Source organism: Elephantulus edwardii, unplaced genomic scaffold (assembly GCF_000299155.1).
Source record: "Elephantulus edwardii isolate Elephantulus edwardi_28Jun2011 unplaced genomic scaffold, EleEdw1.0 scaffold00131, whole genome shotgun sequence".
Lineage (NCBI taxonomy): Eukaryota > Metazoa > Chordata > Mammalia > Macroscelidea > Macroscelididae > Elephantulus > Elephantulus edwardii.
In genome coordinates, this window is record NW_006399881.1 from 7,709,392 (window position 1) to 7,725,316 (window position 15,925).

The following is a 15,925-nucleotide window of genomic DNA, read 5'->3' on the forward strand; positions in this document are numbered from 1 at the left end:
CACCCTGTGCTCACTTTTTAATAGCAAATTTAAATTTTTTAATGTTGGAAAATAATCTGACCTACAAGAAAATTTTCAAATACAGAGATTTTCTTTATTTGTTTCACCTAGATTTCCCCAGTGTTACCACTCTACCACACTGATTTTATTCTCTCTCTGTGCATGTGGTTATTTTTTGAACTGTTTGAAAGTAAGTCATAGATGTATAATGCTCCAAATACTTCCGTATGTTTTTCCTGAGGACCAGGACATTCACTTATGTAATCACAATAGTTAAATTAATCAGAAAATTGAGAGTGAAATGACCCTATCCTTGATTCTACGGAAATTACACTTAATGTTCCACTTATGTTCTTGTTTCATGTCTGTGTAGTCTCCTTTGATCTAGCAAAATTACTTCATTACCAGTCTTTGTAGAGGAAAAGTTACTGTGATTTAAGTGAAAGTTTACAAAGCAAAGTGAGTTTCTATTCAGACATTTGTACTTAAAGCATTGCTTACAGTACTCGCAATATAATTGCACTCTTCCCAATTCCTCCGGGTTATTCTCATTTCCATTATTCCTTTATGCCTTCTGGACTTTATCCCTGGATAAATGGTGCTGTTTTAAAATTATATGGTTGGATGTTCTAAGAAGTGAGTGCCTCAGTGGTGTCTTTGGTCATCTTACAGGCCTGTCTGTTGTTTGGATGAAGGTTGAGCCATAAGGGTGGGTTCACCTCCAGTCTTTCCTAACTCCCATAGTTTTGAAGAATATACATAGTGTCTTTGGTAAAGTTCAGTTTGGCTTTGTTTAAGGTTTCCTCAGGGATTAGATAGATGTTATGCCTCTGGGGCAGGGAACTACAGATGTGATGGTGTGTCCTTCCCAGTGCCTCACTTCAGGGAGGGGGAAATGATACTTGGCCTCATTACTATTGGTAATTAAGCTAGATCACCTGGTGAAAGTGGTGTTTGTCAAGTCTCTTCAAACTACCCATTTTAAAATGAGATCATTTGTCTTTTATTAATGATTTGCGACAATTCTTTATATAGTCTGGATACAAGTGCTTTATCAGATGTATGATCTGAAATCATTGCCTCCCATTTTTTTGGGTTGTCTTTCTCCTCCACGAATGATAATATTTATAGCACAAGGTTTTGAGGGGAGTCTAATTTATCTAGATTTTCTTTTGCCATTTGCCCTTTTACTATCAATTCTAAGGAAGCCGTGTTTAAAACAAAATATTTCTATGGTTGATGTGTTTTCTTCCAAGAGTTTTACAGCTTTCATTGTCTCCAATTACCTTTGTATGTGGTATTAAGTAGAGCTCTATCTTCATTCCTTTGCATGTAGATACTTACTGACTTTTCATTTTCTCCCATTTTGTCTTAGCACCTTTAAAAAAATCGATTTCCCATAAATATAATTTTTTGTTTGAGAGCATTTAATTCTGATTCATTGGTCTGTATGTCTTTTCTTAGGCCCTTCCACACTTCGTTGACTACTTACTTTTGTATTAATTTTAAAGATAAGAATGTGTACATCTTCCAACCTCATTCTTTTTTCAGTATTGTTATGACTGTTCTTAGTGCTTTCATTTCCAAATACAGTATAAGATAAATTTGTTTTTAAAAAGCCAGGTGGATATTTTTTTTAATAATCTGCACATTGAATCTATAGATCAGCTTTGGAACTATTGGCGTCTTAATGATATGAAGTCTTCCAATCCACAAGCACAGTTCCTTTCCATTTCTTTGATCTTGTTAGGTGAAATCTTAACTGATTACAACTCATAGACACCCTCTGAACAACTCCCCACGCCAGTCCTGTTCTGTAAAAGAGGTGATATGCAGTATTTGTTCTTTTTTGACTGAGATATTTCACTCATAGTATTGCTCTCCAGGGTCACCCATGTTGTGTAATGGTTTCAGGTTTTTCAGTGCTACATAGTATTCCATTGTATGGCTTACTATACCAAAGGTTTTCTACCCATTTGTTTGTTGATGGGTACATAGGTTGCTTTCGTCGTTTTGTATTGTAAAGAAAACAGCAGTAAACATGAGGTGCATATATCTGTTTGGATGGGGGTTTTCATTTCTTATTTTATATTCCCAGCAGTAAGCATTGCTGGGTCAAATGGTATTTCTATTCCCAACTTTTTGAGATAGTGCCAAACCACATAGTGGTTGCACCATTTTACACTCCCAGTAGCAGTGAATAAGGGTTCCAATCTCTCCACAACCTCGCCAGAATTTATTGTTTGCTGTTCTGTTGAACTTTGCTATTGTTGCTGGGGTGAGATGGTGTTTCTTAGTTGTTTTAACTTGCACCTCTCTGATAGGTAAGGATTTTGAACATTTCTTCATGTGTTTGTTTACCATCTGATTATCTTCTTTGGAATGACTATTCATATCCTGTGCCCATTTTGCAATTGGGTCATTTACCTTTTTCTTGTTGAAGTGCTGAAGTATTCTATAAATTACAGATATGAATCTCTTACCTGATAAGTCATTACTAATTACTTTTTCCTAGTCTGTGGCTTTCTTTTTCACCCTGCTGGAGAAGTCTTTTGTTGTGCATAGGGATTTTATTCGTAGGTCCCATTCATCTATTTTATCCTTTCCTGGTTGTAGATTTTTCAGGATACTTGGGAGACTGTTCATGTTGTGGAATAGGGCTTCTAGAGTTCTTCCAAGCTTTTCTCTAATAAAATTTATAGTCTTTGGTTTTCCTCCTAGGTTCTTGATCCTCCTTGAGTTGTTTTTTGTGTATGGTGTGAGGTTTGGATCTTGTTTGATTTTCTACAGATGGTTTTCTAATTTTGCCAACACCATTTGTTTGAAAGGTTGTTGTTCCTCCTTGTAAAAAACCACTTGAGTATAGGTCGATGAGCTGATTTCTGGATTCTCAATTCTATTGCATTGACCGAAGTGTCACTGTACCAGTTCCATGCTATCTTGACCAACATGGCCGTGTAGTATGACTTGAAATCAGGAGTGAGATGCCTCCTACCTTGTTTCTCATTTTCAGGAGTGTTTTACTTATTTGGGGTCTCTTTCCATACCAGATGAAATCGGAAATTGCCTTTTCTATCTCTTTGAAGAATGGAATTGGTATTTGTATTGGAATTGCATTGAACTTGTAGACTGTCATTTTCACAATACTGAGTCTTCCTATCCAAGAGCAAGGTATATTTTTCCATTTCTTCAGGTTTCTTTTTGCTTCTTGTAGTAATGTTTTGTAATTTTATTTGAATAGGTCTTTTCTGTCTCTAGGTAGATTTGCTCCCAAATACTTACTCTTGTGCTTAGCTATTGTGAAGGGTGTTGTTTTTCTTCACTCCAGTTCTATAATCTCTTCGTCACTGTAGAGAAATCCAGTTGATTTTTGTATGTTGATCTTGTATCCTGCCACTTTGCTAAATTGGTCAACTATGTCCAGTACTTTTCTTGCTGAGTCTTTAGTGTTTTCTAGGTCTACTATCCTATCATCTGCATAGAGAGATAATTTTACCTCCTCTTTGCCAATTGGGATACCTCTTATTTCCTTATCTTACTGCTCTTGCTAAGACTTCCAGTACAATATTGAATAGAAGAGGTGATAGCAGGCATCCTTGCCTAGTTCCTGTTCTCAAAGGGAATGTCTTTAATCTCTCTCCATTGAGAACAATGTTGGCTCTTGGGTTTGCATATATACATTTTACTCTGCTGAAGAAATTCCCCTCTATTTCTATTTTGTTGAGTGTTTTAATCAGGAAAGGGTGCTGGATTTTGTCAAAGACTTTTTTTCATCAATTGACAGGATCATGTGGTTCTTGTTCTTTGCTTTGTTAATATGATGAATTACATTGATTGTTTTTCTGATGTTAAACCAGCCTTGCTGTTATGAATCCCACTTGGTCATGGTAAATTATTATATTTTGGTGTATTGTTGGATTCTTTTGGCTAGCATTTAGTTAAGAATTTTTGCATCTATGTTCATGAGAGAGATAGGCCTAAAGTTTTCTGTTTTGGTGGTGCTTTTACCCGACTTTGGCATCAAGGATAAGTTTATTTCATAGAATGAGTCTGGGAGAATTCCATCTTTTTCTGTTTTCTGAAATACTTAATATAAAATTCAGTTCCTCTCTGAATGTTTGATAAAGGTCACTAGTAAAGCCATCTAGTCTAGGACTTTTGTTGTTGTTGTTGTTGGAAATGTTTTTATTACCTGTTCAATTTCTTCGTTTGTGATGGTTCTGTTCAGGTGTTCTGCTTCAGTTTATGTCAGTGTGGGTAGCTTGTGAGTTTACAACTCTTTGTCCATTTTCTCTAAGTTTTCTTGTTTGTTTGAGCATAATTTTTCTTAATATTCCAGTATTAACCTTTTTATTTTATTTGGTTTTGTTGTGACATTACCCCTTTCATCTATTATTTGGATTATGTGTCTTTTCTCTCTTTTCCTTTGTTAGTTTTGCTAGTGGTTTTTCAGTTTTATTGATCTTTTCGAAGAACCAATTCCTGTTCTTGTTGATGGTTTCAATTGTTTTTCTGGTTTCTATTTCATTTATTTCTGCCTGAATTTTTGTAATTTCATTTCTTTTAGTGGCTGATGATGGGATTTCTTGCTATTCTTTTCAACTTGTTGGAGATCTTGGGCTGGAAAATCATTTTTATTTTTTTTTCTTCCCTCTGGGTCTGATTGTTAATTGCTATAAATTGATCTCTAATTACTTCTTTGGCTCTTTCCCATAAGTTTTGGTGAGTTGTGCATATAGTTTCATTTGTTTCAAGATACTTTTTCATTTCATTTTTTATTTCCTCTAGTACCCACTCATGTTCATGCTTTTAAATGTATGAGGATTTTTCTTTATCCTCTTGTTTTGTAGCTTTGTATTATTTCTGTTTAATTTATTGATACTTGCTTTGTGATCTATTCTTTAAAATGTTGCATGCATATTGGAGACCCATGTTTACTCAGCCTTTGGGGGTGCATTAGTTTGTATGTATCTATGAGATTGAGTTTGTTAATTGTGAGGTTTAATTCATTAGCACCTTTGCTTAGTTTCTTTCTGGTAGTTCTGCCTTTTCCTGAGAGTGGTGTGTTGAAGTTACCAACTACTATTGTGGTATTGTCTATTTCTTTTTTTCAGTTCTGTTAATGTTTGTTTTGCATATTTTGCAGCTTTATCATTTGGTTCTTAGATATTTATTATCATGTCCTCTGTTGTGTTGCTAACTTAAACTTATATAGTGACCTTTCTTGTCCTTTGTGTTGATTTTTACACTTAAATCTATTTTATCAGAGATTAATATTGCTACTCCTGCTTTTTTCTGGTTGCCATTTGCTTGGTATATTTTCCCCGCACCCTTTTATTTGTAGTCTATTGTTATCTTCACATTTCAGGGGACTCTTGTAGACAGCATATTGATGGGTTTGGGGTTTTTTTTAATCCAATCTGCTAGTCTCTTTCTCTTCAGTGATGAATTTAAACCATTCACATTTAGTGTAGTTATAGATAGGCAAGGTTTTGTCGCTATCATTTTGTTGAGTTCTTTTGGCAGTGTTGCTGGTTGCTTTGGTGCATCCTGCTATCTGTGGCGTTTCTGTAAGGAATTTCATCCGTATTTCTTAAAGTGGTGGTCTTGTTTTTACAAACTCCCTCAATTTAGGCTTTTCTTAGAATATCTTATCTCTCCATCATAGAGATAATATCTTATCTCTCCATCATAGAGGTGCGTCTGATACAGGCTATGGTCTTCGTCTTCGCAATCACTTGTTATGCTTCAAGGATTCTGAGGCTCCGTCTAACATACTTTGGACATGCTGTGAGGAGAGACCGGTCCTTGGAGAGGGACATCATGCTTGGGAGGGTGGAGGGACAGCGCAGGAGGGGAAGGCCCTCTATGAGGTGGATTGATTCAGTGACTGGGATAATTGGGATGGGAGTGTCAGAGACAGTGCGATTGGCACAGGACAGAGCGGAGTTTAAGGCTGTTGTACAAAGGGTTGCTATGAGTCGCGAGCGACTCGACAGCACATAACAACAACAATAACAACAACAACATCTCTCCATCATATTTGATGGACAGTGTTGCTGGATTCATTAGTCTTGGTTGAAAGTTGTGTTATTTGAGTGATATGTATCATTCCCCTGTCTGTTTACATGGTTTCTGCTAAGAAATTGGCACTTAACCTTATTTGCTCTCCCTTATAGGTTATGTTGTGGTTGTGGTGGTAGTGTACTGACCTATAGCTGACCCTCCAGCGGGTTTTCAGAGGCAGTTAATCGTACAGGAGGAGATTGCCCATCCTTTCATGTGCCTTCAGGATTGCAGTGCAGATACTTGCCACTAGGTTACCTCTTCATTTTTCCCTAGCTGCTTTCAGAATTCTCTCCTTATCTTTGAATCTTGCAAATTTGACTATGATGTGCCTTGCTGATTTTCTTTGCAGTCTATTTTATATGGAGTTAGCTTATCTTAATGTGTATATATCCTCTCATTTTTCATTATGACAGGAAAGTTTTCTTCTAGTAATTCTTCCACAACTCTCTCAGTGCCTTTTATTTTCTTCTCCCTGTTCTGGGATTCCAAGTATGGATGGTGTCCCACATTATTCTTAGGCTTTTTTCCCCCTTCTTCTTTGATTCTGCTTTTGGTTATAGCAGATCAGCGCTGAGAGTTCTTATCTTCTATTTCACTGGTTCTATGTTTTATCTCTTCAGCTTTGTTCATATGTCCCTGCAACATGTTGACAGTTTCTGAAACACTTGTCCTCATATTCTGAATTGTTCTTTCTTTCTTTTCCTGAGTCTCTAAGGCCTCATTTGTTTTATCTGCATTGCTTTTTTAAGTTCCTTTTGGCTTTTGCTGGTAGAATCCTGTAGATTCTTGACGTTTATCTTTCACCGATTGAAAATATTCAGTCATTGGTCTTCTATATTAGAAAGTTTCATCAGGTTTTCTTTTTGGCTTCAAGAACTCGATTTTTTTTGTTTTGATCACTTTTTGGAGGTGACATCTTGCTTTGGTTTTGTGTAGGGTGTGACTGCTGCTTCTGTGCCGTTGCTGTCGTAAACTTTTTCCTGCCTCGGGCCCTTATGGGAACTTGGTCTAATGATCTTGGTTGGAGATCTCACTGTTTGAGGGGAAGGAAGGGCAGTTAACGTTGCCTAAATTATTCCGGGCTCAAGGAAAGACTTGAGTTGGGTAGCTCACCACAATAGTAGGGGAGGGTAGGATAAATCACACAACCTGTAGTTCTTTCTCTCTGGTCCTGTGGCAAAACTATTTTGTGGCTGGGGGTCCAGCTACTTCTGTTTCTTTCTCTCTGGTCCTGCAACTAAGTTCTTGTATGTGGATGGTCAGGGTTTGTTCGGTATGGGTTTGTTGTTTTGTTTTCTTTCTTTTTCTGGTTGCTGCCCTCTCTCCTGAAGTCTTTTGTTTTTCTTTTTGGGTAGAGTGGTGCACCAGATTCCCCAACTCTCTTCACCACTCTGACAATTCAGGAGGATGGCCTTTGTCTCAGACCCACTCTAAGGACTGTATTTTTATAGCTACTGTTTGCTGGAGTCTCCTAGTTAATGTGCACAGTTGGCAAAGCAGGATGATGTCTCTGGCAAAAGCAGTGTCTTGGCTAGATCCTGAATGTTCATGATACTCTGTCCTTGACCTGAAGGCCACAAGCCTTTGGGCCCACAGCTTCACAAGTACAAAACTGTTCTCCCCATGACACAACCTTGCTTGCTGAAACTGAGGAGGACCTCATGCACTTGCTGCGAAGGGTCAAGGACTGCAGCCTTCAGTATGGAGTAAGGCTCAATGTCAAGAAGACAAAGATTCTCGCCACTGGACCAATTGGCAGCGTCAAGATGGATGATGAAGAGATTGAGAGTGTTCACAGCTTCAGTTTGCTCGGCTCCACAGTCAACACTCTTGGCACCAGCAGTCAGGAAATCAAAAAGCGTATCGCGATGGGAAAGTCTGCCGTTAGGTACCTCTCAAAGGTACTCAGGAGCAACAGTGTCTCTCTGGAGACTAAGGTGCGCCTGATACAGGCCATGGTCTTTGCAATCGCTTGTTATGCATCAGAGAGTTGGACAATGACTAGGGAGGACAGAAGGAGAGTGGATGCTTTTGAGCTGTGGTGCTGGAGAAGGGTACTGAATGTACCCTGGACTGCCAGGAAAACAAACAGATCCATCTTGGAGAGGATTAAACCAAGCTGCTCCTTGGAGGCAAGGATTCTGGGGCTTCGTCTGACATACTTTGGACATGTTGCCAGGAGGGACGGGTCCTTGGAGAGGGACATCATGCTTGGGAGGGTGGAGGGACAGCGCAGGAGGGGAAGACCCTCTATGAGATGGATTGATTCGGTGACTGGGGTAATCGGGATGGGTGTGTCAGAGGCGGTGCGGTTGGCGCAGGATAGAGCAGGGTTTAGGGCTGTTGTGCATAGGGTCGCTATGAGTCGGAAACGACTCGATGGCACAGCAACACAACACAACAACAACCACCTCTCCCGGTTCCATGTGTGGCTGAGTGTGCCAGAGAGGTAGCTGGGAATCCAATGTTAACCTTCACCTGTGCTTGAGGCTGGTGGATCAGATCAGATATAGGCTTCTACAGCTACGTGGATCCGAAAGGTTATCCCCTGACCCTGGCTCTGTGTGGGGCTGAGGATGCCAGAGGGGTAGCTGGGCGCTGAATCGTAATTTAAATCAATTTTAACTCAGTGTGTGTCCTAACTTTGAACATAAAAGTAATGATAAATACCAACATCTTTGTGATACTTGCTGTTGTAGATTTTGCTCTTTGGTCAAGGAGATGATTACCAACATGGTGGGCAGTACAGTGGAGCTTGAAGGAGAGAACGATGGAGACACCTTAGAGGTGAGTCAGGAAACACTTCCTACCTTATAATCTCTCGATGGGAAGGATCCAGTGGAACAAAGGAAAGGTTCATTATTATGCCCTTACTGTTAAAAAAAATTAAATCCTAGCCTTTGCATGAAATTCTGTTCATATATATTTTAAAGTATTCCTTTCTCAACCAGCCAGTCAACCACATCCATGACTTGCATAGATAAAAGTTTTACAGTATCTCAATAGAAAAACTTAATTCCTTTGCTGTCGTCTCATCCAGAAATTGTTAAGAAAATTTCATCCAGGAACTAGCTTGAAAGTATTTCAGAAGAAATTTTGCCAAGTTGATGTTTATGAGAAGCAGTTAGCCAACATGAAGCAGGTTCCCATTTATGCCTCAAATGGGTTTAGTGATATTGTATATAATACATTAAACAAAAAAAAAATCTTCAAAATCCTTTCAAGTCTGTGGGATTATCATGAACTTTTGGATAGCTCAGTTGTTGTCCATAGTTAATCCACCATTATAGTCCATTGCTGTGAAATTGATTCTAATCTCTTCCTGTGTGATTTCCTACTTCTGAAAACTCACTATAGAGTTTCAGCTAGGAGTCGGTTCTGGCTTGAGGGTACATAACACAGGACAAGGTTGAACTGCCCCATAGGAAAGTAACTGTGGCAACAGATTGGCACACCTCTTTTCTCATGGAGCTGCTAGTGGTTTCAACCTGTTAATCTTTTCATTAAAAGCTAAGCACTGGGGAAGGGAAGGGAAGAAAAAAAAAAAGCTAAGCACTTTAAATACTGCACTAGGAGGGCCTCTGTCTCCTTTATAACCAATCACATCTGCTGTTGTTGACTCAATGCTGACTCAGGGACAATCCTGTAGGGGGTTTCTGAGACTCTTAAATCCTTATCGGAGAGCACTACCCATCTTCCATCAAGAAATAGTTGGTAGATACCAACTGCTAACCTTTCAGTTAGCAGACCAACGCAGCCCACCATGTTAACATACGAAGCCAGCATAAACCAATCTCCGTGCCATCAAGTTAATTCTGACTCATAGCAGCCTCTGTTGGACTCTGGAGACTGCTCATCTTTCTCCTGAGCAGCTGGTTGACTTGAACCCCCAATCTTTGATTTCGGAGCCCAGCACATTATGTTCTATGCCAACAGAGCTGTCTATATAGCTATGTTTAAATACCACATAATGATTCAGACTTGTTCAATATGTCACATCTTCCCAGTGACTACATTTTTGTGAGTTAGCCTGGAAGCAATTCCTTGAGGTTTCTTTCTGAAAGGAACAATGGAATTAATTTTCATAATTTAGTTAGGTCCTAGAAGTCTTTGCTTTAGAAATCAGAATATGTTGTAGAAAAGAAATGAGAGAATGAACACTTTAGAGATGACAGCGGGGGCTAGGGAAAAATGTGCGGTCTCCCATGGCTTCTGGAACAGTCGGCCACCCCAATTATCAGAAGCATCCTGGAAGTAGATACAAAAGCACATCCATGTATGTGTATGTGTATATGCACACAGAGAGAGAGAGAGAGAGAGAGAGTTCGGTTTTTAGGCTGCACGTCTGTAAGTAAGCACAGTGGAACATTTAAACAAATAGATGCAATTGATTGCTGCCTCCATGCTTTAAAGAAGTGCTGTTCAAGTATGAGTTGCCTTTGGTGGTTGAATCATCAGGAAGAATCCGCTGTGGTGCAGGTGTACAGAACTGCTTTAGGCAGTGCTAGGATTGGGGGGAAGAAACAGCACTAATTTCAGGTTGAAATTTTGCAGTGTGCATTTAATTCTAGAGTGAGACATCTGAAAGAAAGAGTGGAGTTCGAGCCTCAGAGAAGGCAGTAGCTTTTGTGCTCGCTTCGGCAGCACATATACTAAAATTGGAACGATACAGAGATTAGCATGGCCCCTGCGCAAGGATGACACGCAAATTCGTGAAAGAGTGGAAGTCCAACTTAACGTTCTTTGTAATGAGACAACTTTAATTTTATTGACCTTTGATTCTGAGCTAAAGAAGGAAGTTTTCAACCGTAACTCATTCATAAAGGGTCATGGAGTTTGAAACCACAGCGTTCAGTTGGGAATGGGGGTGAGGCAGCTACTACAGCTACGCGCCAGTGCTCTGAGGGAGCTTCTCCAGCTCAAGTTGTATGCTCTTTTGTGTCCTCTTATTCCTTCCTTTTTAGTATGAGTACGACCACGATGTGAACGGAGATAGAACTATTTTGGGGAAAGGCAGATACGGGATCGTGTATGCTGGCAGAGATTTGAGCAACCAAGTGCGAATTGCCATCAAAGAAATCCCAGAGAAAGATAGCAGGCAAGTCGGCGGCCAGTTTGCGTTCTCAGTAAACACCATCTGTGGCCACCGCTGGGGGCTCAGAGGACCTAGGAAGAAAAGAAGTGCTTCTGCTAAAATTTTATGATTCCCTTTAAATTGGAATCATTTACTTTTGTTCTCTGTGTAGTATAACTGGGTAGAGAAAATGGAAGAGCCTCACTTAGAGGTCTGTGGCTTGGACAGGGTGATATTTGGAAAGATAGTTTTGCCTCCTCGCAGCTCTGCAGGTCTAGCTCAGCAGTCCTGAGTTCCCAGCTAGGTGCTTGAGTAGCATCATGGGAACTCGGGAAATAGACTGGTTCTGGGGAGAAGGGAGAAGCGGCAGTGGTAGGGGGCCGGGGAGACTGTGACACTGGGGTGCTCTCTCCCTAACAGGTTCTCTCAGCCTCTCCACGAGGAGATCGCCCTGCACAAGTACCTCAAGCACCGCAACATCGTCCAGTACTTGGGCTCGGTGTCGGAGGATGGCTACATTAAGATATTTATGGAGCAGGTGCCTGGAGGTGAGGAATCCATGGGCCTCTCTGGTCTTGCACTTCCAGTCTCCCAGACTGTGAGAAAATTGGGTTCTTTGTTAAAGCCCTTCACGTGTGTGTTCCCCTTGTAGCAACACTGGACATCCCTAAACTCTTTGAACTGTCACATCGTTACCCTGACGAGTGTTCTGCTGTATCCATTTCTAGGAAGCCTTTCTGCTCTTTTGCGGTCCAAATGGGGGCCCATGAAGGAGCCCACTATCAAGTTTTACACCAGGCAGATCCTGGAAGGCCTTCAGTACCTCCATGAAAACCAGATTGTGCACAGAGACATAAAGGTACGCTTTCTTCTCTAAGTCACATCATCTCCTTCTAATGATATCAGATAGTGAGAGCTGTCCATAGTGCCTGCCACTAGCTTGCACCCCAAGAGAGTGAGTGATGAATTTAGTGGGATGGTCCCCGAAGTGTGAATGCCCAGTCTTCCTGAAAAATTGACATTTCTTGAAGGCAAACCTGTTTTGAATTGGTTTATTCAAATCAGCCTTTAAGTATATAATCCTTTTCTTTTCTTAAAGGGTGATAATGTTCTAGTCAACACCTACAATGGAGTGGTAAAAATAACCGACTTTGGGACCTCTAAACGTCTGGCAGGGGTGAATCCATGCACAGGGACGTTTGCTGGTAAGTGGGACAAGCTTGGCCTGCGGTCTTGGAGTTAGGATTGCAGCATGAGCTAGGCACCCTCATGCAGAGTGAGTGAGAGAGAGTTGAGGCAGACAGTGTGTCTGTCGTCCCTAAAGTCACATGGTTTTCATTTTGTCACAGTAGTTGCATTTAGCCAGTTACCAAAAATAAAAAACAAACGTTCCTTCCTTTCTATTTTGTTTTTCAAAAGTTTGGATAGGAGTCTTAGGGGGAACGGGGTGGGAGCAGAGGGGTGAGGGTGGGCAGGTAAAGGAAATGGGAACGATCTGGCAGCAACCTGAAAAGACGGGAATGGTGGGCATCGTTCAAGGGTTCTTAAGGTTACCAAGCACAATGAATGAGAATGATTGTATGAAACGTAATGGCAGGGAAGCAAAGTAGGAAACCGCCACTGTGTACATGATGGATACATAATGCATATGAATAATTGTATCCATATCAATTTTTCCAAAAGTTGGGTTGATTGAAGTTTTCTTAGAGTTGATTTTTCCAACCAATCAATCAATATTGTATTATTCCAGACTGTGAGTAATTACAAAATAACATCTATTCCTCAAAGAGTGATCTGTCCTAAGAGCAGCCTCTGTGTTCCCATAGTGAATTCTGATCCCCTGTGTTTTGATTCAACTGTGTTTCCTGAGGAAGCCAGTTCTTCTGGAGAATATGGTGATGTAGGGGAGTTGGAAGAAATAGCTTCTCTTTTGTATGTGTCAGATGAAGTGTTTGGAAGGATGATTCAAAGAATGACAAGACATTGGGCTGTTACGTAACATTGAGTCAGAGCCTCCAACTCCTAGCTGATTCGAGCAGGTTTTTAGAGGCTGTAAATAGTCTGGGGAGGAGGTGGCCCATCTTCCCCCCTCCCTGCCCCCATGTAGCTGGTGGATTCAAACCACGTGCCTTTGGGTTGGCTGTGAAGCTCCTTAATAGGAGGCCACCAGAACTCACTACAAATATTTCCATGAATATAGTAGAGCATACGGGGTGTGTGTGGGGGAACATTATAAAAACTTGTGTACCATCACTTCAACTGCGACTCATACATAGCGCCCCTGCGTACAACAGCTCTAAACCCTGGCCTGAGCCAGTCTCACTGTCTCCAACACACCTACCCCCTTGCCCCATTTACTGTATATATCTCGTCTGGGGTCTTCCTGTCCTGCACTGTCCCTCCACCCTTCCGAGCATGATGTCCTTTTCCAAGGACCGGTTTCTCCTGGCCATGTGCCCAAAGTATGTGAGACAGAGCTTCCAAATCCTAGCCTCCAAGGAGAAACTTGGTTTTATCCTCTCCAAGACAGACCTATTTGTTTTCTTGGAACTCCATGGTATGTTAAAGACTCTTCTCCAGCACCACATCTCAAAGGCATCGATTCTTCTTTCTTCTGTCATCCTTAGGCATTTGTCCAGCTTTCTTTTGTGTAGCACATAATCGTGAGGACCATGGCCTGGATCAGTGCACCTGATTTTGTGAGTGGCCATCAATGGCACAGTTACGTGGCACTTCCTGGCCAGAGGGGGGAAAAAATTGAAGAAAATCAAAGTTGTAAGGAAACAGCCCAAAGGAATGTCTGTAGTTAGGGACCTCTCCAAATTATTGAGGAGAAAATGATATCAGTCTTTGGAGACAAGAATGATGAGGCTTCGCCTCACATAATTTGGGCATGTTGGGAGGAGGGCCTATTCCTTGGAGAGAGACATGATGCTGGGAAGGGTGGAGGGTCAGCAAAGGAGAGGAAGACCCTCAGTCAGGTGGATTGACACGCTGACTACTGCAGTGGACTGTAGTGTGTCAGGAAGTTTGAGGATGGCCCAGGACAGAACAGGGTCCTGAACTTTTTTTAAGAGGGTTGCTTTGAGTCATACTTGATTCAACAGCCCCTAACAACAACAGCAACAAAGGTTTGAGGAGTAACCTGAATGTCCCTGAGTGATGAAAGCAGATTTGTAATCAGCTCTGAGCCTCGAGCTTGGTGATTTGAACCTACTTGGTTGTGCCACGGGAGAAAGGCCTGGCAGCTTTACTTCTGTGAAAACTAAAGCCAAAGAGACCATGTAGACTTGGCTCTGCTCTGGGAGGCATGGGGTTCCCAGGAGTTGTAATTGCATTTACAGCCAGGAGTTTGAGTTCTTTCTGCAGTGAGTGTTATGGGTTCAGTAGTGATTGGTGGTAGAATCCTTGCCTTCCATGCAGATGACCAGGGTTAGATTACTCCTGCTTATTTGTCTGTTGGAGGCTGTTGTGTTGCTAAACAGGCTTCTGTGCAGCTAAGAAGAAAGGCTTGGCAATCTACCTGATGAGTCACAGCATTGGCAAGGTGCAGTTGATCCTGGTGGTGGAGCAGAACCTGATGGTGGATCGTTGCATTGCACGTGAGGTCGCTGAGAGCTGGGTTGACTCGGTGGATGCTGAGAGTAAGGAAAAGCACTAGGATCAGAGGTCAGGCTCCGTACAGTCAGTGAAACTGCTGTTACAGTCTAGCTGTGAGAGCGGCCAGCAAAGACAACTCTTATATCCCTGTTGTCCCCGCATGGACGGGACAACTCTGGCCTTATTCTTGCTGTGTATTGGCTCAGCCTCGAGAGAACTTTGTCTTCAACAAGAGAGTCGCTTGCTTCTCAAACACTGTGCAAATGTGCTCCTCTACCCAAAGGGAATTTAACAGCATGGCTTGGGTTTTGTTCATTAAGCGAACACGATTGGCCCTCCGTATCTATGGGTTCTGTGTTTGTGGATTCCACTAACTGTGGATTGAAAATATTTGAAACTGAGCCATGTCTTAAGGGATCTGAGAAAACTACTGCCACTTGCAACCTCTTTCCAAGTGTGAGTCCTGATTTGAACCTCCACTGGTCTACACCCTTCTTGGGGCGCCACTGCCCCAACTCTTCAAGCTTGAGCCAAGATAGTAGACATCCAGACTCTCTGATTATCTCCAAAGATCCCCTCCCAGGCTCTACTCTCTTGACTCTCTCTCTTAACGTCTGACCTGTAGGGAAGTCATGGACAATGGTCCAGGTGCTGTCTACCTAGTACAGTACAGTTTCTTGGAAATTGTAACCCCTTTAGTTCCTCGCCTTTGTATCCATATATCTTGATGCTGCAGTCAGAAGTTGTAATTTTTTAATTCTCATCCGGGTGCTTTGTTTACTGATGTTGGTGACAGACTGTGTCCACTCAAAAAGACATGAGGGGAAAAAAGAGAGATGATGAGATCCTGACAATGACTTAATTATGACCTTGTTTAGCAATAAGGTTTCTAAAGATGTAATCAGTTAACATGAGGTTATACTGAAGGAGGGTGAGTCGTAATGCCATCTACGTGGAGTCCTTAGCAAAGACAGCAGATAGAAACTGAGGAGACACGACTATATGACACTCTGTATACAAGCCATGGTGGCCACCAGAAGCTGGGACGGATAAGGAAAGATCTTCCACCAATTTGGAGAGACCAACACCAGCCCGGCTGCTGTTGTTAGTCTTAGGTACCGTCGAGTCGAGTATGGTTCATAGCAATTCTATTGAACAGCAACTCTGAACCCTGTCCTATTT

General features: G+C 41.5%; 1 protein-coding gene across 1 annotated transcript in view; it reads left to right on the forward strand.

Annotated features, from left to right (window-relative positions):
* MAP3K15 (mitogen-activated protein kinase kinase kinase 15) overlaps positions 1-15,925 on the forward strand; it is a 104,744-nt gene that overhangs the window by 71,520 nt on the left and 17,299 nt on the right. The window contains exons 14-18 of the mRNA XM_006893826.1: positions 8,769-8,856; positions 11,034-11,167; positions 11,564-11,691; positions 11,872-12,002; positions 12,243-12,348. Of these exons, the coding sequence (XP_006893888.1) occupies positions 8,769-8,856; positions 11,034-11,167; positions 11,564-11,691; positions 11,872-12,002; positions 12,243-12,348 (587 nt within the window). The remainder of the gene's footprint in view (positions 1-8,768; positions 8,857-11,033; positions 11,168-11,563; positions 11,692-11,871; positions 12,003-12,242; positions 12,349-15,925) is intronic.